Consider the following 27,449-nt stretch of genomic DNA (forward strand, 5'->3'; position numbering starts at 1 on the left):
CCCCTACTCACACACATATCATGGTTTTAGTGACCATATGCCAGACACATAGCAGGGCCAACAGCAAGTGTGCCTTGCTGCAGACTCTGCCATGGGCATTTTCCTAAGTGCTGAGCATGTATTGAGCAACCCGTGAAGGTCTCTACTGTAGTGTAGGTGCTGTTGCTACATCCATTTGACAGATCAAGAAGCAGAGGCAGAGGGAAGGCGAGAGTTGTGGATGGGAAAGTCAGGCTGGAACCTTGGAGGGCTGGCTACCTCTTGGCCTTTAGTTAATATATAGCTGCTTGTCAAGCATGAAATATTAATGCTCGTGTGTGTGGGGGGGGCGTTGCTGAGGTCTGAACCAAGAGTCAGCTGTATCCCCAGCTTCTACTCATTACTTTGTTATATAGGATTGACCATGTTGCCCAGGCTGACCTTGAATTTACAATCCTCCTGCCTCAGTCTCTTAGGATCTGGGGTGACAGACCTATACCACCAGAGTCTGGGGTTTGGTTGTACCAAGCAGTTTTCTAAATTGTTGAGGACAAGACTGTACATATACTTTCTGTGTCCCTGTTAAGTTTGCAAAGAAAGTACTGAACCTCTTCACCCCGATTCCCCGTGCGTCTGCAGCCGTGGGTCCCCTCCATCCAATTGCCCTTTCTCACATTCCCACCAGCACAAGGAGCAGCAGAAGGAGCAGGTGTCCCTTGGCGAGGCCTCCAGCACTGCCGAGGATGCAGTCCAGTACCTGCACCAGTGGAGGAGCGTGATGGCCGAGCACACCGCTGCCCTGGAGGAGCTGCAGGAGCGGCTGGACCAGGCTGCCCTGGACGACCTCCGGGTCCTGACTGTGTCGCTGTCTGAGAAGGCCACGGAGGAGCTGAGGCGCCTGCAGAGCACGGCCATGACCCAGGAGCTGCTGAAGCGCAGTGCTCCCTGGCTCTTCCTGCAGCAGATCTTAGAGGAGCATAGTCGGGAGTCTGCCGCCCGTACTACACAGCTGGAGGCAGAAGAGAGAGAGCGTGGCCAGGAGCTGGTGCAGGGCGTGAGGCAGAGGCTACAGCAGGATGCACCGGAGGCCTGCACGGAAGAGCAGGCAGAGCTGAGGCACTGGGAGCACTTGGTATTCACGTGAGTGATGATATCCAGTGTGTCACCCACTCACTCATAATTTAAGCTGCTTATTGTCACTCTACACACAGAACCATGAGGTGACTACTCCTATAGAACACAGTCATCCAGAGTGACCGACACTCTTGACCCTTCTCCATCACACTGGGAAGGGAGGAGTGCTTGCAGGAGGGAGAGATAGGATCATCATGAGATGATATACTGTAGGCCAGAAGGGTGGGTAACCCCTGGGGAGGGGTATAGACCTCTCTGAATCAACCAGTGGGCTGTCAGTGAGTGAAATGTGCCTGGTCCCTCCATAGAAAGTGTTGTAACAGTTAGCGTGGTAGTCAGGCCTGGAATTCCAACTCTTTGGGAAGTAGAATCAGAGAAATCTGTTTGTGGCCAGCCTGGGTTATGCGATGCTGTGTCTTACAATAAAGTAAGGGCTGGGGAGGTGGCTGTCAAGTGCTTGCTGCACAAGCATGGTGACCTGAGCTGGGAATCCCCAGAACCCAGTAAAAGAGCTGAGTACAGAGCCTGCAATCCTAGCACTATGGAGGCAGAGATAGGAGGGCTCTGCCAGCCTCGCCAAAGAGGCAAACTCCAGGCGCAGTAAGGGACTATCTTAAAAGAGTAAGTTTGAGAACAATAGAGGAATACACCTAATGTTGACCTCTGGTCTCCACGTTCATGTACACACACATGTACACATATGTGCATTCATGTGTGCATACACACGCAAAACACGCACTCACAGTAGAACGCAGGAAGTAAGTAAAAAGAAAATGCTACCTTGCCAAGCATAGTGGCACACTCCTGTGACCCTGGCATTCAGACCCAGCAGAAACCATGAGCTTGAAGCTAGCCTGGGCTACATCGTGAGACCTTGCCTCACAGAACAAAAACAAAAGACATGTGCTGTCTGGTTCAGGGACAATTGAAGAGTGCATATGGTGGCTTACATGATGTTGTTCAAACCCTCTCAAGTCACCCTGCGACAGCAGCCATCCGGGTAACACACGATGTAGCCACAGGCTCAGTCCCGACACCACTCTACACTGGCCTTTCCTGACATTCCACCCACTCACTCATAATTTGAGCTGCTTATTGTCACTGCACACAGAACCCTGCAGTGACTACTCCTGTAGGACACAGCCATCCACAGCGACCTCCTGCTTTATCACCAGAAGCTGCACGTGGTGGGTTAGACTCAGCTGCGGAAGCAGTGGGACAGCCAGTGGCATTATCCAGGGGTCTCCGTCTGACTGCCACACTTCCTTGGACACTTGGCAGTTATTTGTGCCAGCTCAGACTTGGATTGGCCCAGAAAGGGGTCTTGGGCATGTCATAAGGGTCCACAAAGCATTGCCTGCTTGCTGAGGGCAAGCTGGAGGAGCTGCAGGCATGGCTAGCGTGGAAGGAGTATGGCTGTGGATGGAGAGATCTGTGTTTAAGCTGGATAGTGCCCTCTGCCCTCCATGTGGAAGTGGGAGAGATGCTAAACTGTTCCTGGCCTCAACTTCTTGCCTGTAAAATGAGGTGATGGTACTGAATCTTTTGGGGGTGCTTTCTGCACTGCATGATGTCATCTGAAGGATGTGATACAAGAGCCTAGGCTACCCTTGGGGACCGGTGGGTAGAAGCTGAGTGACACAGTGCCTATTTGTAACTGTCCTCCCTGGAGGAAGTTACTCAAGTTTTCCTTTACAGTGCTTTCCCCAGGAACCAACCTTCTCGCTGGGAGAACAGGCCAGGTGTGTTCAGAGAGTGGTTTTGACTAGTGTGTGTGTGTGCGTGTGTGTGTGTGTGTGTGTGTGTGTGTGTGTGTGTGTGTGTGTAAGGTGTGGTGTGCATGTGTGGTATGTATATACCTGTGTGGTTTGTGTATGTGTGTGTGCATGCACATGTGCATGTGTGTGTGTGTGTGTGTGTGTGTGTGTGTGTGTGTGCATGTGTGGTATATATATACCTGTGTGGTTTGTGTATATGTGTGTGTGTGTGTGTTGGGGTATATGTTTGTATGATGTATGTCTGTGTATGTGTGTGCGTATATTGTGGTATATGTGTTTGTGTGATGTATGTCTGTGTACGTGTGTGTGCGTGTGTGTGTGTGTGTGTGTAAGGTGTGGTGTGCATGTGTGGTATGTATATACCTGTGTGGTTTGTGTATATGTGTGTGGGTGTACATGTGTATGTGTGTGTGTGTGGGTGTGTGTGTGTGCATGAGTTTGTGGATGCACCCATGTGACAGTCTGAAGAGGCTGGGTGTGCTCCTTCACTCTCCACCTTACGTCCTTAAGAAAAAGGCCTCTCCTGACCTGGAAACTTCCCATTTTGCTAGGCTGGCTGGGCAGCAAGCTCTCAGGATTTGCCTATGACTGCCCCTCAAAGCTGGAGTTCCAGTTACACACAGCCATCGCTGGCTTTTTACGTGGTGCTGGGGATTTGAACTCAGGTTTTCATGACTGCACAGCAAATGGCCTTGCCCACTGAACCACCTTCCTTGTTGTCAGTGATATTATCTGGTTTGCATTAATCAGTGTTGTGGTTGGCCCCATCTCCTTTGTGAGCCTGGCTTCACTTGTTTTCTAGTCTCTGGTTAGTTGTTTTCTTGCCCAGGGACACAAGACACTGTCTCCTCTGCACAGTACAAATGAGATCCTCCAAGGCCACTTCTTTTAACCCCTGTTGGTCCTTAGTCAACTCAGGTGATCCTAGGCCTGGACCTACCCACGGTTCAATTGGTGCAGAATTCTTTGAGGCGTTTAAATTTCTTGTGACATTTCCATTACCCGATGATTATTTCCTTCTACTTTATTTGGACCTGTATTGCAGGGAGTGTTTCCAAGGCCAGCATGGAGTTAGCCATTTATGGAGTAATGGGATATCTCGCTTTGCCATCAGCAAACTTTTATGACTTCTCCAGGGGTTAAGGAGGGTCAAGTCACACGCTCACGCTGCCAGCTGCTTCCAAGCTTTGCTGATTTGAGACCCTGGGGGTTGTGACCTGAATTTCTGAGGCATTAAGTAAAAATGGCTCTTCACTGTGGTTCTGAAACACACTTTTATAAACAAGATGGGCTGTGGCAAACCCACTGAGCAAAAGGGGAAACGGATGCTGAGAAATGGCAGTGCCGCTGAGCCCTGCCCACAGAGCCCAAACCAGGTTTCTGGCTCAGTGCTGAGCCTCAGGAGGGCAGGATCCTGTCTCACATATACCTGCTTTCAGCTGGCCACAGGACCAGTCCGTTAGAAGGCTGATGAGAGACTGTTCACGGCAGAGTCCCTGTAGCTCAAGAATCCTTGTTACCAGAGGGCATCAGGCAGAGGCTGTCCTAGGAAGAGGGTTCAAGAAGAGGCATTCAGAGTGTGAGAGTTGTTAGATAATGTCAGCAGAAGACCCTGGGTGCCTATGAAAGTCAGACTCTATTTCTATTAGAGAACTTCCTAGAACTTCTCAGTCTCACATTCTACACTCAGGTGTGAGGGTAGGGAGCCCACCCTTGGTGTCCTATGGTAGGTATTCTACAAATATTTCCCAAATATTTCAGAGCATGTACAGAGCATGTTTCATGCAGCTCATGTTGACAGAACACTGCCAGGAAAATCGGACAAACCTTGCCTGCCTGCATAGAAAAATGTTTGAAGAACATAAATAGAGGCACCGGCCAAAGTGGGAGCAAGGAGGGACCTCCTCCAGCGTCGCTCATTCCCTGGAGTTCAAGGCTGGAGTAAGGATTATCATTGAAGTAGCCAGTATCTGATCCTGTGGTTGCCACAGCCCGGCAGCAAAACCTTGGCTTAAAGCCGCCGAGGGGGTTTTTCTCTCATGTGAGGCAGAAAAATGAGGGCCTGGACAAAGAGAGCTGTGTCCCCTCTAGAGGCTCAGGGGAGCTCTGCTCCTTGTTGTTCTCTCAGTTTGGGTCATTGTTGCATTTCTTGATTCATAGACATATCACTTCCTTTCCCTGCCTTAAGATCTCCTGGCTGGAACTCACCCTATGTATATGTCTCCCTCGCTAATAAGGATGCCACTTGTATTCCGGGCTTACTCTTCTCCAGCACCCTCTAATTGAAACTTCTCTTATCTGTAGTGACTCCATTTCTAAATATGCCTCATCCCTAGTGTGATGTGATGTTGACCTTGAGCAGATAATCTGAGAGACCCTGTTTAGTCCCCAGCACCCAGGCACCCAGCGTGTGTGCCTAGCATGGACTGGGTTGTTAAACGTGTCACTGATCTCTCATTCTTTTTCTTCTTTAAAATTTTACTTATTCACTTTACATCCTGCTCACTGCCTCCCTCCCAGTCCTTCTCTCATCTTCCCTCCCTTTCTCCTCTGAGCAGGTTGGGGGTATCCCCTACCTTGGCACTTCAAGTGTCTGCAAAGCTAGGTGCATCCTCTCCCATTGAGGCCAGACAAGGCAGCCCAGCTAGAAGAACGTATCCCATGTACGGACAACAATTTTTGGGATAGCCCCCACTCCAGTTGTTCAGGGGCCTCCATAAAGGCCAAGCTGCACATCTGCTCTGATCTCCATTCCTTATGCAGGACTCAGTGCTAGACCTGTGCTCACAGAAAGTGAACCTCCCTCCTATGCACTTATGACATGCTGCTTGTATGGCTGGGTGGACAGTGCCTCACTTGTCTTATACTATATCAATGTTATACACTGCACCACATACACTAGGCACTCAAGAGAGACACACAAAGGCATGGATAAGCATCTAAAGCTCTTTGCTCCAGTCAGGGATTTAGCTCAGAGATGTTGTGCCTACAGCATCTCTCCAAATCCCTTGCCGTGTTGTCTCTGACCCTGTCCATGGTCACTCTCCCCTCCCAGGAGGCTCTGCTCTTCAGCCATCTCACTGTCTGAAGAAGACCTGCTCCGAGTGAGGCAGGAGGCACAGGGCTGCTTCACCCAGCTGGACCGGAGCTTGGCCCTGCCTAGAGTCCGTGCACGAGTGTTGCAGCAGCAGATGCAGATGGCCTGGCGGGAAGCAGAGTTTCGGAAACTGGACCAGGCCTTGGCTGTGCCTGAGCTGCAGGTAGGGGCTGTGTCTGTCTGGACTGCCATTGCAGAGGTGGCTGCGGACTCACAGGCTCCTGTGCCTCTATCAGCTCTGAGCTAATCATCTCCTTCCCCCATCCATTCCTCTCTAGCCATGGTGACCTCTGAACACTCGTAGGGCTTCTCAGCTTGCTTTATCTTAAGGTCGACAGTAGACCACTATGTTGCCAAGGCCAGCAAGTGCAGTGACCACCAGCAGCCATGAATATCAGCCTCCCCTGCTCCAGCTTATAGCCACACTCTGCTTCTCCTGAGCATTGCACAGGGTGTCTGGCCTCCTTACCCTTGCTTTCAGCTCATACCACTTTCTGAATCAAGAGTCTAAAAGGCCCTTTTGTATGTGACACAGAGACAAGTTCAGCATGGCTGAGCCAAGAAATGGGGGCTCTGGCCTAAAGGCTGAGGACTGGCAGCCACCTTTAGTGACACCTGTTATCTGTGTTCATCCTCCAGAGCTCCGTGGACCAGCACAGGATAGACCTGACCCAAGGCTACAGCTCTGCTCGGCCTGTCCACATCCTGTTCTGGTGTTTTGTTCTGTTTAGCCCATTCCTTCAACCTCCTCAGGACCTTTGCGTCTCTCAGCCTAGGCTCAGCCTCTGCTTCTAGGGAGCCAAACACAAGATGAAGCTCTTGCACTTCCTGATTCCTCTGCCTACAACATGCTTTGTAGTCTAGTCAAGTGTCAGCTCCATGTGGCTACTGCAGAAACCCACTTCTTATGCAGCAGTTGTCCCCAAACTGAGTGTCTCTCTACCACCATGGCCTGGGGTGAAGAAAATTTGCAGTTTTAGCTATGCACACACCTCCCTTTTGGCTTGGGAAGAAGCCAGCATCTCCTCTGATCTATATCTTTCCACAGTCCAAGGCCAGAAAGCTGCGTTCCAAGGGCAGAGGCAAGGCAGACCTGCTGAAGAAGAACCTGGAGGAGAAGATCCGCCTATTCGAGGAGCGGGCCCCTGTAGACCTGGCTGACCAGGTAAGGCTGGGCTCACTCACCCCTCCTTCACATCTTTCTCATCTTAACACCCAGTGCACTGTCCCTCCTCTTCTCAAATATGCTATGCAGACATGCTGGCATTCCATGGCCAGGCATGACATGCATGAGCATTAATAGGGTACCCTATTCCTGCACCCACAGGGCACACAGCCTGGAGTGGTAGATGGATTATGCATACTTAGCTAAGGCAACAAACTGGTTGGGACCACTGAGGGAGTGGAAGAAATGTACATATCCAGATCTAATGTAATTCTCTAGGAGAAGGAGGACTCACCAGAGTGAAGTCAGATGTTGTCAAGAGAACTGCGGCTAGAGAAGGGAGAATCTGTGGAAGAAAATGGGTAGCCCAGCCTTGACTAAAGGTTACTATTGCACTGGTACAGAGGCAGCCCAGGGAATGTGGGACACCTCAGAAAGGATGCTCTATGGGTGTGCTGAGCCATAAGAGGTGTGTGTGTGTGTGTGTGTGTGTGTGTGTGTGTGTGTGTGTGTGTGTGTGTTGAGGGTATGCATCGACAGGAGCCTAGTGGAGCTTGTCAGATAGCAAGTTGGGAATCATGAGAGCTGGCTTGCTGGTACTATTGAAGTATTGAAGTGGGGCAGCCCACTGAGAGATTGCTCTGTTCCCTGAGTGACCAGGTACCAACTGAGTTGGCAGAGACCAGTTGAGATGCAGACCAGTTCCCATCCACTGCCCAACCTCCTCTCCCAACTGTGCCTCGGCTCTCTCTACTCCTTTGAATGACTGACTGCTGAAGAGTATACAGACAAGATGTATGAACATTAGCATGGCTGCTGGGTCAATGAAGTAAGAAACTGCTGAGTAATCCAGGCCACTAGAGAGAAAGAGAGAGAGAGAGAGAGAGAGAGAGAGAGAGAGAGAGAGAGAGAGAGAGAGAGAGAGAGAGAGAGAGGGAGAGGGAGAGAGAAGGAGGGAAGGAAGGAGGGAGGGAGGGAGAGAGAAGGAGAGATTGAAAGGTACTGTCGCGGTGACTTCTTATTTATTCTTTAGTTGTGTGTATGAGGATGCAGATATCTATGCATGTGTGTGTGTGTTGAAGCCAGAGGACAGCCCCGGGCATCATTTCTCAGGCACTGTCCACCTTTTGTTGTTGTGAACACCTGCAGTGGACACCCAGGTCACATTTCAGGTCTGAGATGTTTTCTGTTTCCTGTCACTGTCTGGAACACATGTGTCGGGAAAACAGAATGCACAAAGCTCTGGCTGTTGTGGGGCATTTTCTGTCTTTTGCTGATGAAAAATGGATGTCTGTCTAGGTCATCTTTCTTGTGCATGAATTCTTATTGCTGTTTGTTGTATGTACATGTTTTTTTGTGTGTGTGTGTATGTGTGTGTGTATGTGTGTGTATGTGTGTGTGTGAGTGTGTGCATATGTGTATGTGTGTGTCTGTGTGTCTGTGTGTATGTGTGTGTATGTGTGTATGTGTATGTGTGTGTGTATGTGTGTGTGTGTGCGTGTGTGTGTGTGCGTGTGTATGTGTATGTGTGTGTGTATGTGTGTGTGTGTGTGCGTGTGTGTGTGTGCGTGTGTATGTGTATGTGTGTGTATATGTGTATATGTGTGTGTGTGCATATGTGTATGTGTGTGTATGTGTGTGTCTGTGTGTATGTGTGTGTGTGTGTGTGTGTGTGTGTGTGTGTGCAGGTCAGCATGCTCCTATGTGCACACAGCTATTTATGAGCTAGAAGACAGGATGATGTCCTATGTCCTCCTCATTTGCTCTCCATGGTTTTTCCCTTTTATTTATCTTCAGACAGGCTCTCTTTCTGAACCTGCAGCTCACCGGCTGGCTAGGTCATCCTCAGGAATCCTTCTGTCTCTGCCTCCCAAACACTAGGTTTATACACACACACTGCCCAGCCCAGCTCTTATGTGAGTGCTGAGGATTTGGATTCAGGTCTCTCTGCCGCACAGAAAGTGCTTTAGCAACTGTGTCTTCCATTATCCATCTACTACATACATAACTGTCAGCCTGTCACGCATCTTTTGCTACCTTCCCCCTTAACATTGAAACTTGAAGGGTCCCCGTGTAAACCGTAGAAGTCATTACCTTTAATGTCTCGCCATACATGGAGTGTTAAACTCACTTAACCTCCTCAGTAAATGGGGCCACAGGTTTTGGATTCCTTGATGTGTCAAGCATCCTGGAATCTCAGCATGAATTGTTCACCTACTGTAATGAGGGGCAGAGAGCAGCCGCCACAGTGCATCTCACAGATGAGAAGATGGGGGCACTGAATGATCTTCCTGCCTGTCACAGCGGTGAGAAGCAGAGCTGAGCATGAAGCCTTTGCACTTTGCATCCTTTCTCATTAGTGAGTCCATTTGATGGACACCTCGGCTCCCCCTTGGCATGCTTCTCCTGCTGGTTTAGATCAGCGGACGTGAGAATACTCATAAATATTCCCCAAGAGAATGTAAATCCAAACAGCAACAACAGGCCCAAGGTTCTGTTCACCCATTGTTTCCATTGTTTCTCAGTTTGTTTTAATGACACACACCTCCACCACCTCCACGCACCCATTCATTATTCATTCACTGTTTCCAGGTCATGTGGTATGCCACCCATGCGCACTGCCTCAGGAACAACTTCATTCCAGCATGCCCCATTGTGCTTCTGCAGCTGCCTGGCCATTAAGCAGAGGTGGCTGGTATTTGCCAGGGCATTTCTACAAGGTCGTCTTGACCGCACGGCTCATTACTGTTTAAGAGTATTGTGCTCATCTTCAGGTGGCCTGACAAGTGAGAGAGTGGCTGGCATGGGTTCTCAGAAATGTCCATCTTAGGGAGGGGAAGGCTGATTTCCCTGAAGTGCCGACGGAGAAGTGTCATAGCTTCCTGCAAACCCCAAAGAAAGTCAGGACACCATTATTTGTGTTCATAGGGCTGGGATGGAATCCAGGTCTTGGCTTGTATATGGTGAATGCTGTACCACTGGCCTAACCCCAGCCCATCTGCTAATGTTCCTATGCTTGTATTTTACCTCTGTCATAGATCATATTATTGTGTGTATGTGTGTATGTATTGAGAAGGAAAAAGTCAAAAGCAGGTGTTCTTCATCACCCTCCACCTGGTTTGCTGAGATGAGGACTCACTTGGGACTTGTCAAATAAGCCTGGCTGGCTAGCCAGAGCCCCAGGGATCTACTAGTCTTCCCTGCTTCCCCATCTTTGGGCTTACAAGCCTGTGCCAGCACACGCAGCTTTTTTATGTGGGTTTTGGGGAGTGAGCTTAGGTCCTTATGCTTACGCCTCCAGTACTTACTGGCTGCAACATCCTCCAACCCCCAAGTGGATTTGGACACTTCTGATAAAACTCTCCTTTCCTACACTTATTTTTTAAATTTTTACCTTTTTACATTTTTGTCTAACTAATACATATGTTCTTTCTTATGGTCAAATAATTATAAAAGACTTGTGCTAAAAAAAAAAAAGTAACAAAAGCGAAAGCAGGCTTCCCGGCCATATTTGTACACACACATCTTAACTTTACAGCGAATCGTCTGAGTACCAGTCCTGTATCTCTAACCGGCACTCTCACCTTACAACTTGATTTCTCTGCTTTGGATTATCAATCCGTTTTTCTCTATGATTGACCTGGCCTGGCTTGCAGGTCACGTTATTCGGGGGAACGAGGAGGGTCACAACCTGTGAATAAAGAATGGGCAAGAGAGACGACAGGATTCAAGGAAGCATTGCTTGTCAAGAGCCGTTTACTTAGTGCAGCTGAGCATATTTAAAGCAAAAATCTTGGAGGGGAGGGAGAGAGGAAGGAGGGAGATGGAGGGTTACAAACTCTTCTGGGGTTGAGCTCCGGTGTGACAGGGGAGGAGGGGGTGGATGACAGGTGGAGAGGGGATGGATTTCCGTGAATGTTCTTTTCCCAGGGCCAAGCCGGATCCTTGTGATTGTCAGGCAGGATGTTAATCTCAGGGTTCACATCCTTGTGATTGTCAGGCAGGATGTTAATCTCTGGGTTCTCAATTAGCTGGGACAGGATATTTATCTCAGGGCTCTCATGGTTCCCAACATATGATAAGTAGGGATTTCATCTCAGTGCTGCACGTGAGCCCCTCCTCAGCCCCTACATACATCAATTGATGTCTATGATTTCCACTATCATCACTGCAGCGCTTTCCACAAACGGATAATGGAATAAACCAAGGTCAGTTTTCATCCTGTGCGACCTTTTGGGTTTTTTCCCTGGAGTTAAGATTGTCCGATTGTTTCTTTTCTTCCTTCCTTCCTTCCTTTCTTCTTTTACTTTTCTCTTTGTTCACAACTAACATACTCTGCTTCTTACCAGTTGAGCAAATGTTCTATCAGGACCACCCTCTTGAAGTCCTCTCCCTCTGGGCCCTCCCTGGTTCCTACTGGACTTGTGTGTCTGGGCCTCACACACAGCTCCTGTCTTGCTCTCCTCTGGGGTCTTCTTTATTCTTTTTTCTTTCCTTCCTTCTTTTCTTTCTTCCTTCTTTCCTTTTCCATTCCCTTTCTTTTTATCCCTTTGTCTTGTTTGCAGATGACAGCCTAGGTTTTACCTTGCAAGACTTGGGATTTCTCATTTATATTTTTGTCTCTAATTTTTTGAGAACTCTTCTGCCCTGCCGGAGCTCTCTTTCTAAAGTAAGAGTATTCCTCTATTGTTGATGCTATGGCTGTCTATCTTTCTCCAAGGATGTGAATAATTTATAAAAGGTTAGTTTATTTTATGGGTAAGTTTGTATGTTTGTGCCTGTCTAGCTGTATGTGTACCACATTAGTGCAGGTGCCCAAGGAGGCCAGAAAAGGGTATTGGATCCTCTGGAACAGGAGATATAGTTGGTTGAGAGACGTGTGATGTGGATGCTGGGAACCAAACCCGGGTCCTCTGAAAGAACAAGTATTCTTACTCACTGAGTAGTCTCTCCAGCCATGACTGAAAGTACATGACTGAACCATAAATGACTTGACTTGAAATTCCTTGGTGCCTCTATCTCCTCTGTGCTTGCTAGGAGCTCTCCTATGTTTATGACCCTCCTTAGTGGTCTGCTCATGTTTGCTAGTGGGCTAACAGCTGCTAGGAAGCTCTGGGACTCAGTGAGGCTGTAGACCATGGCCTCCATGACTGGAAGATCCCCTCCCAAATGTATTCCTTCAAAACGAGCAGAATTCCTCAGAGAAGACCACTGCAGTCTCCTGCAGAGGTGAAATGGTCTGGATGCCCAAGATCATGGTTGCTCAACAGGAAAAGAGCTGGGAGTTTCACAGTAGTTTGTATGCAAATTTGCATTTGAGCTTTCTGATTTCAGTGCAGAGTCTTCCGATGCAGCTGACTTCCTTCTACAAGCTGGGAAAATTAAGGAGGGGGTGGTCTGCTGCCCAGAGAGAGGTCAGGCAAGAGCATCCTTGCAGCTGTTTTCTGAGAGGCTCAGCCTTTTCTACAGTCTTCCCCTACTTGCCCATGCTGTTGATGCTCCTTTTCTGGGGCTCGGCACATCCTGCAGAATATGGTATTTTGGTTTTGGTGATTCTACTCTGGTTGGCTGAGATTTCAGCTCGGAAGATCTGTCAACTCATTTACTCTTCAGCCATGCACCTTCATGCTTCGACTCATATCCCCTGAAAACAGGCATTTTTTTTTTTTAAATTAAATTTATTTATTCACTTTCCAGTCCCTATATTGGCCGCTTCTCCTTCCAGTAACCCTCATGAAGATCCTCTCCCCATTCCCACTCCTCTTCTACTATGAGAAGGGGGAGCCCCTCTCTGGGTATCACCCCCTCTCCTCCCCTCAGCCCCACCATCACCACCTGGGATATGAAGTCACTGCAGGAGTAGGCACATCCTTTCCCACTGATGCCAAACAAGGAGGCCCAATTGGGGTAGCAAGATCCACAGGCAGGCAACAAAGTCTGGAACACTCCCCACTCCAGTTGTTGGAGGACCTACCTACATGAAGATCAAGCTGAACATCTGTTACATATGTGCAGGAGGCCTAGGTCCAGCCCATGTATGCTCTTTGGTTGGTAAGTCAGTCTCTGGGAATCCCCAAAGGTCCAGGTTAGTTGATTCTGTTGGTTTTCCTGTGGAGTCCTAGTCCTTTTCTGGTCCCTCAACCCTTCCCCCAACACTTCCATAAGACTCCCTGAGCTCCATTTAATATTTGGCTGTGAGTCTCTACATGTCTTTCCATTGACTGCTGGGTGGAGCCTCTCAGATGGCAATTATGCTAGGCTCCTGTCTGCAAGCATAACAGAGTATCATTAATAGTGTTAGAGATTGGCTCTTGTCCGTGGGATGGGTCTCAATTTGGGGCGGTCATTGGTTGGCCATTCCCTCAGTCTCTGCTCTGTCTTTGTCTCTGCACATTTTGCACATGAGACACATTTTGGGTTGAAGGTTTTGTAGGTGGGTTGCTGTCCCCAACCCTCCACTGGGAGTCCTGCCTGGTCATAGGGAGTGCCCACTTCAGGCTCCATATTTTTCACTGTTAGGAGTCTCAGATAGAATCACCCCCATAGACACTCTGGGGTCTCCCCCATCTCAGGTCTCTGGCACAGCTGATTTCCATTCTCCCTTGCTTTCTTCCTTGCTTTCCTTACACCTGATTCCCTGCCCCCTCCCCTCTCCCACCCAGTTTCCTCCCTTCATCCACCTTCAGAATCTATTCTGAGTTTCTTTAAGACTTTTAACAAGAAGAGATATTAGAATTTTGTCAAATGCTGTTCTATTTCTGTGGAGATGGTCATGTGATTTCTCTTCTTGAGACCATTATTGATTATATATTCAGTTATTTCCTTGTCTCTGTCATAAAGCCAACCTATTTGTGGTGAATGATATGTTTTTGTTGATTTGTTTTTTGATGAGCTCTTGAATTCAAGTGTTTTGTTGAGGAGTTTTATATCTAAGTTCATTGGGAAGATTGTTCTGGGATTTTCATTTTGTCGTACTGCATCTTTGTCTGATCTTGGTATCAGGGTACCACTAACATCAAAAAGACTTTGCTCATGTTTCCTCACTTCCTACTTTGATGTTCTGGTGAAACTCACCAGTGACTCCATCTGGGCCTGGACTTTTTCAGTTGGGAGATTTTAATTACTGCTTCAGCTTCATTGCTTGTCCGTGGATCAGTTTAAACTGTTTATCTCACCTGATATAATTTTAGTACATAAGTCTAGTGATTTATCCATTTTTTGAGATTTTTCTAACTTAATGGAATGAATACACACTTTCAAAATGAGACCTAATGATTTTCCGAACTTTACTGGTATCTGTTATAGTGGCACCCTTTTCATCTCTAATCTTGTTTATCTGAGTCCTCTCTTCTTTTGGTTCATTTGGCTAAGGGTTTGCTTATCTTTTTAAAGAATCAGATCTTTATTTTCTTGATTTGCATTTTATGTTTGCCTGTTTGTTTGTTTCCATTTCACTATTTTCTGCTGCAAAATTAAATGTTTTCTTTTGGGCTAGTGATTTGGGGTTTTATTTGGTCCTTTTCCAGAATGTTGCTAAGTCGTTTATTTGAATTCTTTCTGATGCCTTACTAGAGAGCCATAATTTTCTCTCTTCAGACTCTTTTCCTTGTATCCTGTGGGTTTTGCTATGTTGTTTTTCATTTTCTTTTGATTCTAGAATTGCTTTTATTTCCTTCTTGATTTCTTCAGAGACCAATTTGCTATTCAGTGGTGTATCTTATATCCCTGTGAGTTGGCATATGTTCTTGGGTTTCTTGTGCTGTTCATTTGTTCTATTTATTCATATTCTATTATGATCAGATAGAATATGAAAGAATTATTTCAATTTTCCAAATACATATTGAGACTTGGTTTGTGTCCTGATGAATCATCTACTTTGAAGGAAGTTACATGAACGGCTGAGAAAAATGTGTATTCTACAGTATTTGGATGGAATGTTCTGGAGATGTCCATTAAGTCCTATGATGTCATTTAATACATTTATTTCTCTCTTTTTGTTGGGATAACTTGTCAGCTGTTGGTAGTGAGGTTGTGAAGTCAACCACCACTAATGTGCTGGGGTTAATCTGTAACAATACACTTAGTAGTATTTGTGCTATGGAACTGAACGAACCTGTGTCCAGGGCATGTATGTTTAGAATCGTAATGTCCTCCTGACGACTGTTCTCTTTATCAGTGTGAAGTCGGCACTTTCATCCTTTCTCATTAGGTTTGGTTTAAAATCTGTCTTTTCAGATATTAGGACAATGAAACCTGCTTGTTTTCTAGGTTTATTTGCTTGGACCACCTTTCTCCATCCTTTCACCCTACGATAGTGTCTGTCTTTTATAGTTAGGTGTGTCTCTTAGAGGAAACCAAATAGATGATCCCTACCTTTTAATCAAATCTACTAGCCTGTGCCTTTTTTATTAGGGATTGAGATCATTAATATTTAGCATTATTACTGAAAGGTATGCATTGGCTCTTGCTATTTCATTGCTTTCATGATGTTTGGTTTTGTTCTCTTGTATAAATATTATTCTAGTGTGGTTTATTCTTTCCTGTAGCATCATGGATGGAATTCGTTTCCCCTTCAGCCTAAAGTAACTCCTTCAGGTATCTTGTGAAGAGCAGGCTTGTGGTGGTTTGATTATGACAGCTAAGGTTAGGCAGTGAAGGATGTAGTAGAACAAGTGTGTATGTGTGTGTGTGGGGGGGGGGACACGTTACAGCCCCAGCAATCAACAGAACTCAGCAGCTTCAACCATGTGGCTCTGGCTTTAGTGTGAAGTATAGGAAGAGACTACTGGGACAATTGACCTTATTAGCCTGGAGCTAAGATATTAGCAGTCATTAAGAAGAGACCAACATCACTGAGGTGAAAAGTCTTCACCTTCTGGAAAGTGTTTTCTGAAAGCATAAAGAAGCTGTGTTCCAGAGACAGCCAAGGTTGTACCTCATGCTGCAACTGGACTTGGAAATCTCTTAGAGTCACCCGGATGGTACTGGTTTGGAAGACTTGAAGGGGTCATAGAAAGCAGCTAAGGTGTGACACTGTGAGAGTCCAGGAAAGGCCATTGTTGAGGGTGCAGCCTGATGGCCCAGGAAGGGGCCATGCAAAGAAGTTGAGGCTTGGCACCATGAAGAGAGCCTATGAGAGGCTATTGATGAAGCCTTGTTGCAGCAGAAGATGCTAGTGTATTAGAGATGACAGCCTCACAGGATGATCACCAAGAACAGCAGTAGCAGTGGAGTGGAGTCAACCAGAACCTTGAGTGCTACAGAGGGCAGAGCTGGAGAAGTGACCCCAGCCCTTTGGAGGAACTCAGAAGACCATGTGTGGATCCCAGACACTGGAACAAGAGGCTGTGAAGTTGAAGTTGCCTTGGATACCCCCAAGATGTTAGAGATGTCAGAGTTATGAGTTACCTGCTGAGGAACATGGCTAATAGGAAGTGGAACCAGTCTAGGAGAAAGAAGTCTGTTACAGTCATCAAAGCTGAAAGAAGTTGGGGATCCAACATGTAGATTCAAAGTTTGATGACTGCCCAACTGGTTTTTGGTGTTGCTTTGGTCCAGTATTTCCTCACTATGATGTTTTGGAATGGTAAATAGATGTCCTGTGATGTTGGAGGTGATCAGCTTTTTATTTTTATTTTATAGGGGATTACACTTTTCTGATTGGATGACTCTCAGAAGAGACTCTGAACTTTGGCCTTTTAACATTGTTGAGACTGCTATAGACTATGGGGATTTTTGAAGTGGGACTAAATGTATTTTGCATTATGCTATGGCTAGGTATGGCTGCCCTAGACTCATATGTTTGAACAAACCTATGTGGGCCAGAGAGTGGAATGTGATGGCTTGTATATGCTTGGCCCAGGGATTGGCACTATTTAGGAGGTGTGGTCTTGTTGGACTAGGTATGGTCCTATTGGAGGAAGTGTGTCACTGTTGGGGTGGGCTTTGAGACCCTCCTCCTAGCTGCCTAGAAGCCAGTTTATCCTGTTTGCCTTTGGAATGAGATGCAGAACTCTCAGCTCATCCAGCACCATGCCTAGCTGGACACTGCCATACTTCCCACCATGATTATAATGGTGGGAACCAGTAAGAACCAGTAAGCTAGCCTCAATTAAATGTTTTCATTTTATAAGAGTTGCCTTGGTCATAGTGTCTCTTTACAGCAGTGGAAACCCTCACTAAGACAAGGCTTAATGATCATAAATTCCTCTAGCCTAGTTTTATTATGTAACATCTTTATTTTTTTATTCAGCTATGATAGACAATTTGGGGGTATTACTTTTCAGAACTTGAAAGAATCTTTCCAAACCTCCTGGACTGCGACATTTCTCTTGAGCAATTCCCTTTTTTTCTGATGGGCTTGCTGTGTATGTGCCATTTCTGTGCTTCTGTCTTGCAGCTTCCAATATACACTCTGCTTTGTGTATTTAATGTTTTCATTATAACATGACGAGGGGAGGTTCTCTGGTCTTGTGTGTTCAGAGTTCTAATTGCCTACTGTATCAGGACTGGCCCTCTTTTCCTAATTCTGGGAAATTATTATTATATTAATTATATTATTATTATAAATAATTCCATTATTATTTGCTTGAAAATGTTTTCTATGCCTTTTCTTCTTTTATGACCATTATCTGTTGGTCTGGTCTTTCGTAGGGTCTGTGTATCTTGAAATTCCTATTGTTACAGTCTCATTTTGTTTCTGTGCTTGTTGGATTGCTCCAACTCTTGCATCTTGTCTTTACACTCGATACTCCACCCTGTTAGTGATCCACTGTGTTTGCTGACACTTTCCACAGAGCATTTAATTTGACTCATTGGTATTTTTATTTCTAGCATTTGAGATTGGTTTTTCTTCAGGTTTTTGTCTGTGTTGAATTCATCTTTCATATCATATCACCATCTCCTTCATTTTGTTCAACTGTTTGAATTAGCTCTCCATTAGGAGTTCATTTTTCCTGTTTTCTTTGAACATATTTATCATCACTTTGATCTCTCTGTCTTGGGTTTCCTCTAACTCACCCTCCCTAGAGGGTTAATAGTTTCTAGAAGAGTTATATTTGTCTTAGTTTGTGTAGTTTTTTTGGGGGGGGTGTCACTGTTGGAATTTACTGCTGTTTTTTGTTTGTTTTGTTTTGTTTAACCAGCTATTTCCTTTTTTAACAGTCTTTTATTGAAATATTTTCTTATTGCTTTTTTTAATGATTTATTTATTATTATACATAAGTACACTGTAGCTGTCTTCAGACACACCAGATCTCATTACGGGTGGTTGTGAGTCACCATGTGGTTGCTGGGATTTGAACTCAGGACCTTTGATAGAGCAGTCAGTGCTCTTACCTGCTGAGCCATCTCACCAGCCCTTCTTATTGCTTCTTAACTAGCTGGGCATTCCACCGCACCACCAACATCATCCATAATGTCATGAGGGTCGCGGCCATCCATATTGCAGCCCACAGGCTTTGCAGTACCCAGGATCTCCTTGATAGTTCCAGAAAGTTTTCTGGCCAAAGACCGGTCTCTCATCTGCCGGGCAGTATTGAGAATCTCTTCAAAAGTGATGTTTGCACTGTTTAATGTTTTTCTGCTTCTTCCTGTCTCTTGGTGGCTCCTTGAGGGCATTGATGATCAGGGCAGAGGCAGAGGACACCACCTCAGTCTGGGTCAGTCTGTTCTGGATGGTCAGTGTCACTGTAATTCTGAGACCTTTCCAGCCACCAGTAGCCTTGGCAATGTTTTTGGAGACATCACCAACTGTTTTTGGAGACAGACCCAGAGGACCGATCTGTGGCACCGACCTCTCTTCCAGTGCACCTCAAGTACACGACTTTGATCTTGTTAGTGTTGAACTTGGGTGGCATGGTGGAGGTGGCTGGTATTGGATGAACCTGGATTGGGGACGACCAAAGAAAGTTGCACTGTAGCCTCCTCTGAGCTGAAAGCTGAAAAGGTTGTTTCCTTTCAAGTGAAGTATTTACAGCGTTCAAGTGTAGGACCTGGTGGGGTTGGTCCCTCAGTCTGTGTTCTCTGAGTGCCTATGTAAGCTCTACATCACTTCCTGGGCAGGATGATAACTGCCAGGTATCAGCAAAGTGCAAATGTAACAGCCAGTTGTCAACAGTGACAGTGTGGTGTCCACTACAATGTTAGTTTATTAGATTAGGAGTGGGGAGGGAAGTAGGAGGATAAAGATTAATTATTAGATGGACTTTGGAAAGAAAAAAATGAGGTGGGTGAAGAAGGTGGGGGGATAGTCTGGGATCCTGTTAGGGCACATCGACTTTAGAGATTGTTAAAGCTACAGATGGTTATAATGGAGACGGAAGAAAAAAGGACGGCCGGGCAGTGGCGGCACACACCTTTAATCCCAGCACTTGGGAGGCAGAGTCAGGCAGATTTCTGAGTTCAAGGCCAACCTGGCCTACAGAGTTGAGTTCCAGGACAGCCAGGGCTACACAGAGAAACCCTGTCTCAAAAAAAAAAAACAAAAAAACAAAAAAACAAACAAAGAAAAAGAAAGGACTGGTGTGATGTAGAATCTCATAAAGACACCCTGGCAGGCAGGAGCTGGCTCGGAGGCACCTTAAAGGGTGTCTTAGGACACAGAGGGACTTCCTGGAGCTTCTCGTGGTGTCAGGGAAAAGTGGGAAGGAGGTTGTTTGAATTTCCTATTTAAAATGAGAGGCCTTGTTCTCAAATGAGTTGTTATTATTTGAGATACATGAATATGTAAGGAAACCAGCCATTAATCCCTCATAGATATGCAAATCTGTCCTTACCCAGGAATCTTCCCCAAGAATTCAAACCTGATATAGAGAAATAATCTCACCAGGTGCTGGAATTCACAAAGTAAGCTTTCCAAAGGAAGAAAGGGGAATTGTGGGAAACCTTTTTAAACACTCACTGTCCATGGCATTCTTAGGGGACATACAAAAGGCTTTGGCTTTCCTTGTATTGAAGGTTTTGACTTGCCATAACCTGGAACTGTCCCTCAGGGCTACCGCACTGCTTGTCTTCCCTTTGGTAGAGCACTGTGCCTTGGGAATGCCGAGGAACCAAAAAGTCAATGACAGCATGGGCTTTGTTCCTGAGGAGACCTACCAGGCCGGCGTCCTCTAGCAGAAGGAACCAGAGGCCACTGTCCACTTTCAGGCTAGAGGTGTGGGAAGGAGACTGACATCCTCTTTGGCTCATAGTCTGCCATTGTTAGGGAGGTGAGGGAAATAAGGTGAGCGGGTTAAGGGTGGATGGGCATCTCTCCTGGTCAGCCATCAGTGAAGGCTCATTGAGCTGAGAGCAAAAATCCAGAAAAACAACTTACTCTGGTTTCAAATACTGTCATTATTTTAAACTGAATGGAAGAGCTTTACAGATGGCACAGTCATGACTAACCTTCCTGACTGCTTCTCAGAGGGATGGAGCTCTGTTCTGTGTAATGGCCTTCTGCTGGCTGGGGCCAGTGTCCCACGAGGTGGGCCTTACACAGATATGAGTCTCAGGAGCTCCGTGTCTTTGTCTTTGCCTTCTTGGTTCTGGAAACATCCAACCATCTTAATTTAGAGCAGTCTCACCCTGCCCTTCCCTCTAAGACACCCCCTTACCTCCCTTCACCGCTTCCCCCCACTTACTTGCCTCTTTTACTTCATTGTTGTTCATCTTCTATCTCTGTTTCTTTCTGTATACATTTATTTTTTTTTAATATGTTACAATTTGATCATATTCCCTTCCCTCCCCCAACTCCTCCCGGATCCTCCCCATCTCCATACTTAGCTCATTTCATGTCTGCCCCACCTCTCAAAAGAGAGAGAGAGGGAGGGAGGGAGGGAGAGAGAGAGAGAGAGAGAGAGAGAGAGAGAGAGAGAGAGAGAGAAGAATCAAAACAGAAACCCAATAAGACCAAAAAGAAGAAACCAGATCAACCCAAACCAAAGGCACACAAAAAAGTAATCCCTTTTGTGTAGGCAGTACCATGTGACATAGTGACATTAACCATCTTACTCGGAGTCTCACGGCTGAGTCCAGTGACATCTGGGGAGACCCAGACTATGTGACCTTTACAACCAGATGAGTCTTGCCTGCCAGGTTGTGCTTTGAGAGCAGGATGGTGGAAGACCAGACTTTCTCCCCTCTGAGTGCCAGAGAGGGATCAACCTCTGATGTTTTCTAGGGCCACGGGGCATCGGAAGGCACACATAACCCGATTACGCTTGAAGGTTTTTGAATCTTCTATCTGCAGTTTAAGTCAGCTTTTAGAGTTTGTTTGGGAGACAGAGAAGATAGTTATAGGGCAGAGAAGAGAAGGTTTTACCCAAGGTTCCATTACTAGGGGAGCAAACAAATTAAAGTGAGTGGTAGGTTAAAGATGTCAGGAGATAGAAAAGCATCCCCCATGGCTGGCTGTTATGGACAGGGATCAGCCTAGAAAGTGAGTTACTTTAATTTCAGAACCTCTCGTGGTTCAGTGAAGATGGGGATAGGGGGGTTCACAAGATGGTGGGCTACCACTCCTGACTTCAGTTTCTCTTAGATAAGTGATAAAGAGCGTGGCTGTCATACTTGTCACTACTTCCTGCTAGTCAGGGGCAGTGTCCTTACCGGGGAAAGGAGGTCCAGGACAGTCTCTAGTATTGGAAATTTTAAAGGAGGAACGCACTGTCAGCGTGTCTTTTGGCTGTTTCCTGGATACAGGACTTCATTTTATTATCCAAAGAATGCTTGGCAATTTTAAAAGATAGGGTAGAAATCTATACCCTTTAAATTAGAGCCCAAGAAAGCCGGCAGGTTCAGAAGTGGAGGTCAGCAAATAGCCATAGGATAGGAGGTGGGGAGGGGTTTCCGAGGCTGAGTGAGAGGCCCAAGGTTACAGGGAAAGCTTCCAGGGTCTGGGTTTTGGTAGTACCTGGGAGGCTGAGTACAGGTTTGAGAAAGGGAGGGGTAAAAAAAAAATAGAAAGAACATAGAGGCTTCATGGAGACAGCTCAGTAGGTGCTGACACCTGCTACTAAGCCTGCTGGTCAGAGTTGTATCCCTGGAACCTACATGATAGATAAAGGGAGAGAACTGACTCTCACAATTGCCCTCTGACCTCCACATGCACTCTTTGAGGGTTAGCTATGACTGAGCCTGTCTGTACACAAGGCCTAGGGCATGGTAGGGGTGTAGACTATCATCCTCCAGGATGTGGGGGGGCCTGTAAAGAGCTGGGCATGGACAGCACCAGGTCTGCTCACCTCTGATGAGCCACCTAGACCATGAAGGACACTGAGCCTGGTGTCCTCGGCAGCTGAGACTTTGCCTCCCTCCCAGCAAGGTCTCAGTCTGTGGTCTCCTGGGCGGAGCCCCTGGGATCCTCAGCCTGTGCTCCTGTGGGAGGCAGTGGGCTTCCGACAACTTCTCAGTCCCTCTGGTTCTGTCCCCTTCCCCAGGTGCGAGGGGAATTGCTCCAGGAGAGGGTCCAGAGGCTGGAGGCCCAGGAGGCGCACTTTGCTGAGTCCCTTGTGGCTCTGCAGTTTCAGAAGGTGGCCCGGGCTGCTGAGACCCTCTCAGTCTACACCGCCCTGCTCAGCATTCAAGACCTGCTGCTGGGGGAGCTGAGTGAGTCGGAGACACTGACCAAGTCAGCCTGTGTGCAGATCCTGGAGTCCCACAGGCCGGTGAGTGGGGTACCTGTGCCATGGCTCCTTGTGGTGCCTGGAACTTGATTCGGCATGGAATGGGGCTCTACCACATGTCCCGTATGTGAAGCGGGGGACCAAGTAAGGTGAGTTACTAACTATACAAGAGCACTATGGGCTAGCCAGCGCCCCACCCCAGCTCTGGCCCCTTGCCTCTGATCAGACATCCTCAGAATCTCCAAACCCTGGGAACTGGATGCCTCTTCCATTCTATGTACAGTCCAAGTCTGTAGTGTCTCTTCATAAATGAATACCCACCATCGTCTTTTAATTAGGCCACATCAAATGCAGTCCTGCCTCAGGCTGAGTGACTCTGAATGTCACCGTTACTCCCACTTACTGTGTCCTTTCAGGCTGAAGAACTGTCACCATGAAACAAACATGTGGTAAGGCAGGCCTAAAGACAAATTTTAGGTCCTTTACATGTGGGTTTTAAGAAGAAGACTTTATTCTATTTTTAATTATCTGGTCTGTGTGTGGGTATATGCACATACATGTGAATGGAAGCCAGAAAGAGGTGTTGGCACTCCTGAAGTTGGAGTTGCAGGCAGTTGTGAGCTGCCAAATGGAGGTGCCTGGAATTGAACTCAGGTCCTCAGGAAGAACAGCACATACGGCTAACCTCTGAGCCATCCCTCTAACACCTATGTGTGGATTTTTCCCTCATGTTTTATTCTTTGTGAGTTTCTTAGTTTGTTTTGATCATATTCACCTCTTCCCTAACGCTTCCCAGATATAACCTCCCTTCTCTGCCGCCCAACTTTGTGTCTTTTTTTAAAAATCCCCAATATAGTTTTTATGAATCCCCAAATATGATTTGCATTTCCAATCTATTCTTAGATGTGTGGCTCTTTACTGGAGAGTGACCAACCTACTAGGGGCCACCCTTTTCAGAAGAATGATTCTCCCTCTCTTTGCAGCTATCAATTGCAATAACTTCTCAGCTAGGATGGGACTTTGTGCAAATTCTTCTTTCTTTTTCCTATTTATTTAATTGTTCATTCATTCGTTTTCACTTTACAACCTGATTGCAGCCCCTCCATCTCCTCCCAGTTCCCCCTCCGACAGCTCCTCCCTCCCACTCACTCTCCCTTTCTCCATTTCTGAGAATGGGGACATTCCTGCTGGGTACCAACCCACCCTGGCACCTGGCATGTCAAGTCACTTCAGGACTAGGAGTATTCTCACTCACTGAGGCCAGACCAGGCAGCCTAGTTACAGGAATAAGATCCATAGGCAGGCAACAGAGTCAGGGATAGCCTTTGCTCCAGTTGTTGGGGGACCAGCATTAAGACCAAGATGTATTTCTGCTACATATGTGTGGAGGGCCTAGGTTCTGTCCATGTATGCTCTTTGGGTGGTAGTTCAGTCTCAGGGAGCCTCCAAGAGTCTTCTTGTGGAGTCCCTATCCTCTCTGAAGGATACTTCAATCCTTCCCCCAGCTCTTCCACAAGACTTTCCAAGTTCTGAACTCCGATTAATATTTGACCGTGGGTCTCTAAGTCTGTTTTCATCAGTTGCTGCGTGAAGCCTCTCAGAGGACAGTTATGCTAGACTCCTGTCTGCAAGCATAACAGAGTATTATTAATAAGGTCGGATATCGGTTCTTGCCCATGATGTGGGTCTCACATTGGTTGGCCATTTCCTCTGTCTCTGATCCATTTTTGTGCCTGCACATCTTGTAGGCAGTACCTATTTTGGGTCTAAGATTTTGTGGTTGAGTTGGTGTCCACTGAAGTCCTGCCTGGTTACAAGGAGGTAGCCACTTTAGGCTCTGCATCTCCCAACTTTAGAAGTCTCAGCTAGAGTTATCCCCATAGACTCCCTAGAGCTTACCTCATCCAGAGACTCTGTAAAGTCTTAAAGATGCCGCCCATGATTATTTTGTTTTCCCTTCTAAGTGGAATTCAAGCATCCTTACTAGGGCCTTCCTTCTTGTTTAATTTCTTAGGGTCTGTGGGGTGCATCACGAGTATTCTCCAATGTCTGTTTTATTTTCCCTTCTGAGTGAGATTCAAGCATCCTCTCTTGGGCCCTCCTTGTTATTTGGCTTCTTTGGGTCTGTGGTTCATTTACACAATGGAATACTACTACTCAGCTATTAAAAACAAGGACATCATGAAATTTGCAGGCGAATGGATGGAACTAGAAAAATATCGTCCTGAGTGAGGTGACCCAGACCCAAAGGACATGCATAGTATGTACTCACTTATAAGTAGATATTATATATATTAGATATACATAATATAAATATATTAAACATGTAAATTATTCTTTCCATGCTAAGATTTTTGTGGCTTGGGCTGTCTCTCCTGCATGTTGTCACAGTCTCTGTGACATATGTGCAGCTGCCCTGCTCTGTCTGAAAAATTCTCTCCTTTTATTTATCTACTTTTCTGGGGCCTGCCCTCTCTCAGATCTGCCTCCTCTTCTAAAGTGATCCCCGAGTCCCAGGATGATGGACATGATTCAAGCACCCCATTTAGACTGGAGCATTCTGAAGGCTCTCTTACAGTGCCAGCTGTGGGTCTCTGTGTTGCTCACCATCCACAGCAAAACGTAGCTTCTCTGGTGAGGGTTGAGAGTGTGTGTGGGTTTTTTTTTAAATCCCATGATTACGGCGAGGAGAAAGTTCTCATTCATTGAGGCTCTGGGTGGGAAGGCATGCTCAGAGACTCATGACCAAGGCAACTTGTCAAAGGAAACATTTGACTGATGCTAAGGGTTAGAGTGCATGATGGCAGAGCAAAGGCATGGCAGCGGGAACATCTTGATTCACAAGCAGGAAACTGAGGCATACTGGAAATAGTGTGTCTTTAGAAACCCAGAAGCCTGCGCCTCATCCAACAAGACGACTCCTTCTAATCCTTTCCCAACAGTTCCACCAGCTAGGGAGTATTTGGTCACGTGAGCCTATGAGGGCCATTCTCACTCAAAACACCACCTTTCTCCTACTCACTTCTCCCTGGGTGCTAGAGTGAAGATCCCCATTTACCCTGTACGGTTCTCAGATAACCTGGACATTGACATGAGACAGAACAGCTGCAGCTGGGAATACATGTAACCTTCATGTGCAAAATTGTAACTAACATAACTCATCCATCTTTTAGAATAATATAATCCATCCTGGCCAGACTGAGTGAGGTTATTTTTTTTTAAACCAGGACTATAAGGAATTTCCAGGAATTTAACCTGAGGTCATTGGTTTACAAAACCTACTTACTTAATAGATTAAAGGGGAGAAAGCTGATCATTTGACCATTTCACCACATACAGAGAGTTCTTGGTGGACTTTAACATCCATTCAAGATGGAACTCCTCAGAAAATCAGACAGGAGGAAGCCTCCACAGAGCATCCATCAATGCAATAGCAAGTGTTCATTTGGAGGTGACTTGCTTGGAGATAGACCCATGCCCCAGAGTCTACTTGGAGGAAAGGAGCCTCAGAGATAGAAAGGGAACTAGTCATTGTGGTGGACACCTTTAATTCTAGTGCTTGGAGGGCAGAAGCAGGCAGATCTCTGTGAGTTCAAGGCCAAGCTAGTCTACATAAGGAGTTCCAGGACTAATGAGGGCTACATAATGAGCGACTCTGTCTCAAATTTAAAAAAAAAAAAAATCCAAGACCTATCCCCCCTCAAAAACAGAAAAGGCATGCCCAAGGTCATTTAGAGAGCACTGACATCGAGACATCAAGGCATCTGAGAACCTGAGATGAACTTTCAAGATGGTATTGTTCACATCAGATGGTCTTAGACTACCTAGGGAACACAACACCCACCTTTTCCATTTCATCTCAGAGCTCTTCTGAATAATGTCAGAGCTTCCCATCACAGTTGCCTGTGGGGCTGGGGAGGGGGATGGCTGTACACTCTTCATCAGAAGCAGAAAATCAGACCGCACATTCTTTAGTAGGTGGTGAGGTGGTAGACAGGCTGTACCTTCCTGGTTTGCTCGAGGAGAGAAGGTGGCCTGCCTTGCTTTGTATGAGACTCTCATTCTGCAGTGCAATCGTCCTGTGCCAAATACTTTCCTGTTGGTAATGAGCTTCTTAGCTGTTAAGCATTTGGGGAATTTAAAAAGCATGAAATGAAAAGCTCGGAAAGAAACGATTCCTGAGGAGAGTCCATGGTGTGCATCTCATTCAGTGAACAATTCAGATTCCTTTTGTGGAATTGGACTATGAGGACTGTGTAGCAAAGATGGGCAGATTTAAACAGGACAGGCTTACTCAGAAGGAAGGAGTGACCCCGGGCTAACGGTCCTTGCTGTATTTTCAGCTCAGTGTCACTTGCTAAGCCTCGGTTTCCAAGCCCAATGAGGTGTCCTATTGTGCTTCCGCTGCCCATGTGCCCCAGCCACTCTGATGGCTGATTTTGCCTGAGTTTTCACACTTCCAACTCTGCCACCCAGCATCACTGTTTTTAGGCACCTTGAGATCAAAAGCAAAGATGGTGTTACTATTAGCTAACATTCACTGAGCTGTCACTAAGTCCAGAGCACCAAGTGCAGTGCCTGAAACTTAGAGCCACCCAAAGACATTTCTATTCCCAGGTGAGAGGCTCTGGAGCAGCATTTTGTAAAGCATTGTCATGCAGATCTCAGGGTTTTTCAAAGAATTCAGT

General features: G+C 46.5%; 1 protein-coding gene and 1 pseudogene across 4 annotated transcripts in view; one reads left to right on the plus strand and one right to left on the minus strand.

The window, feature by feature from the left end:
• Positions 1-27,449, plus strand: part of Evc2 (EvC ciliary complex subunit 2) — an 83,565-nt gene that overhangs the window by 45,466 nt on the left and 10,650 nt on the right. For all 4 annotated transcript variants that reach the window (XM_031341911.1, XM_031341912.1, XM_031341913.1 and 1 more), the window contains 4 exons: positions 665-1,119; positions 5,947-6,151; positions 7,037-7,153; positions 22,576-22,803. In XM_031341911.1, the coding sequence (XP_031197771.1) occupies positions 665-1,119; positions 5,947-6,151; positions 7,037-7,153; positions 22,576-22,803 (1,005 nt within the window). The remainder of the gene's footprint in view (positions 1-664; positions 1,120-5,946; positions 6,152-7,036; positions 7,154-22,575; positions 22,804-27,449) is intronic.
• Positions 18,527-19,089, minus strand: LOC116070491 (annotated as a pseudogene).

Source organism: Mastomys coucha, unplaced genomic scaffold (assembly GCF_008632895.1).
Source record: "Mastomys coucha isolate ucsf_1 unplaced genomic scaffold, UCSF_Mcou_1 pScaffold22, whole genome shotgun sequence".
NCBI classification, from domain to species: Eukaryota; Metazoa; Chordata; class Mammalia; order Rodentia; family Muridae; genus Mastomys; species Mastomys coucha.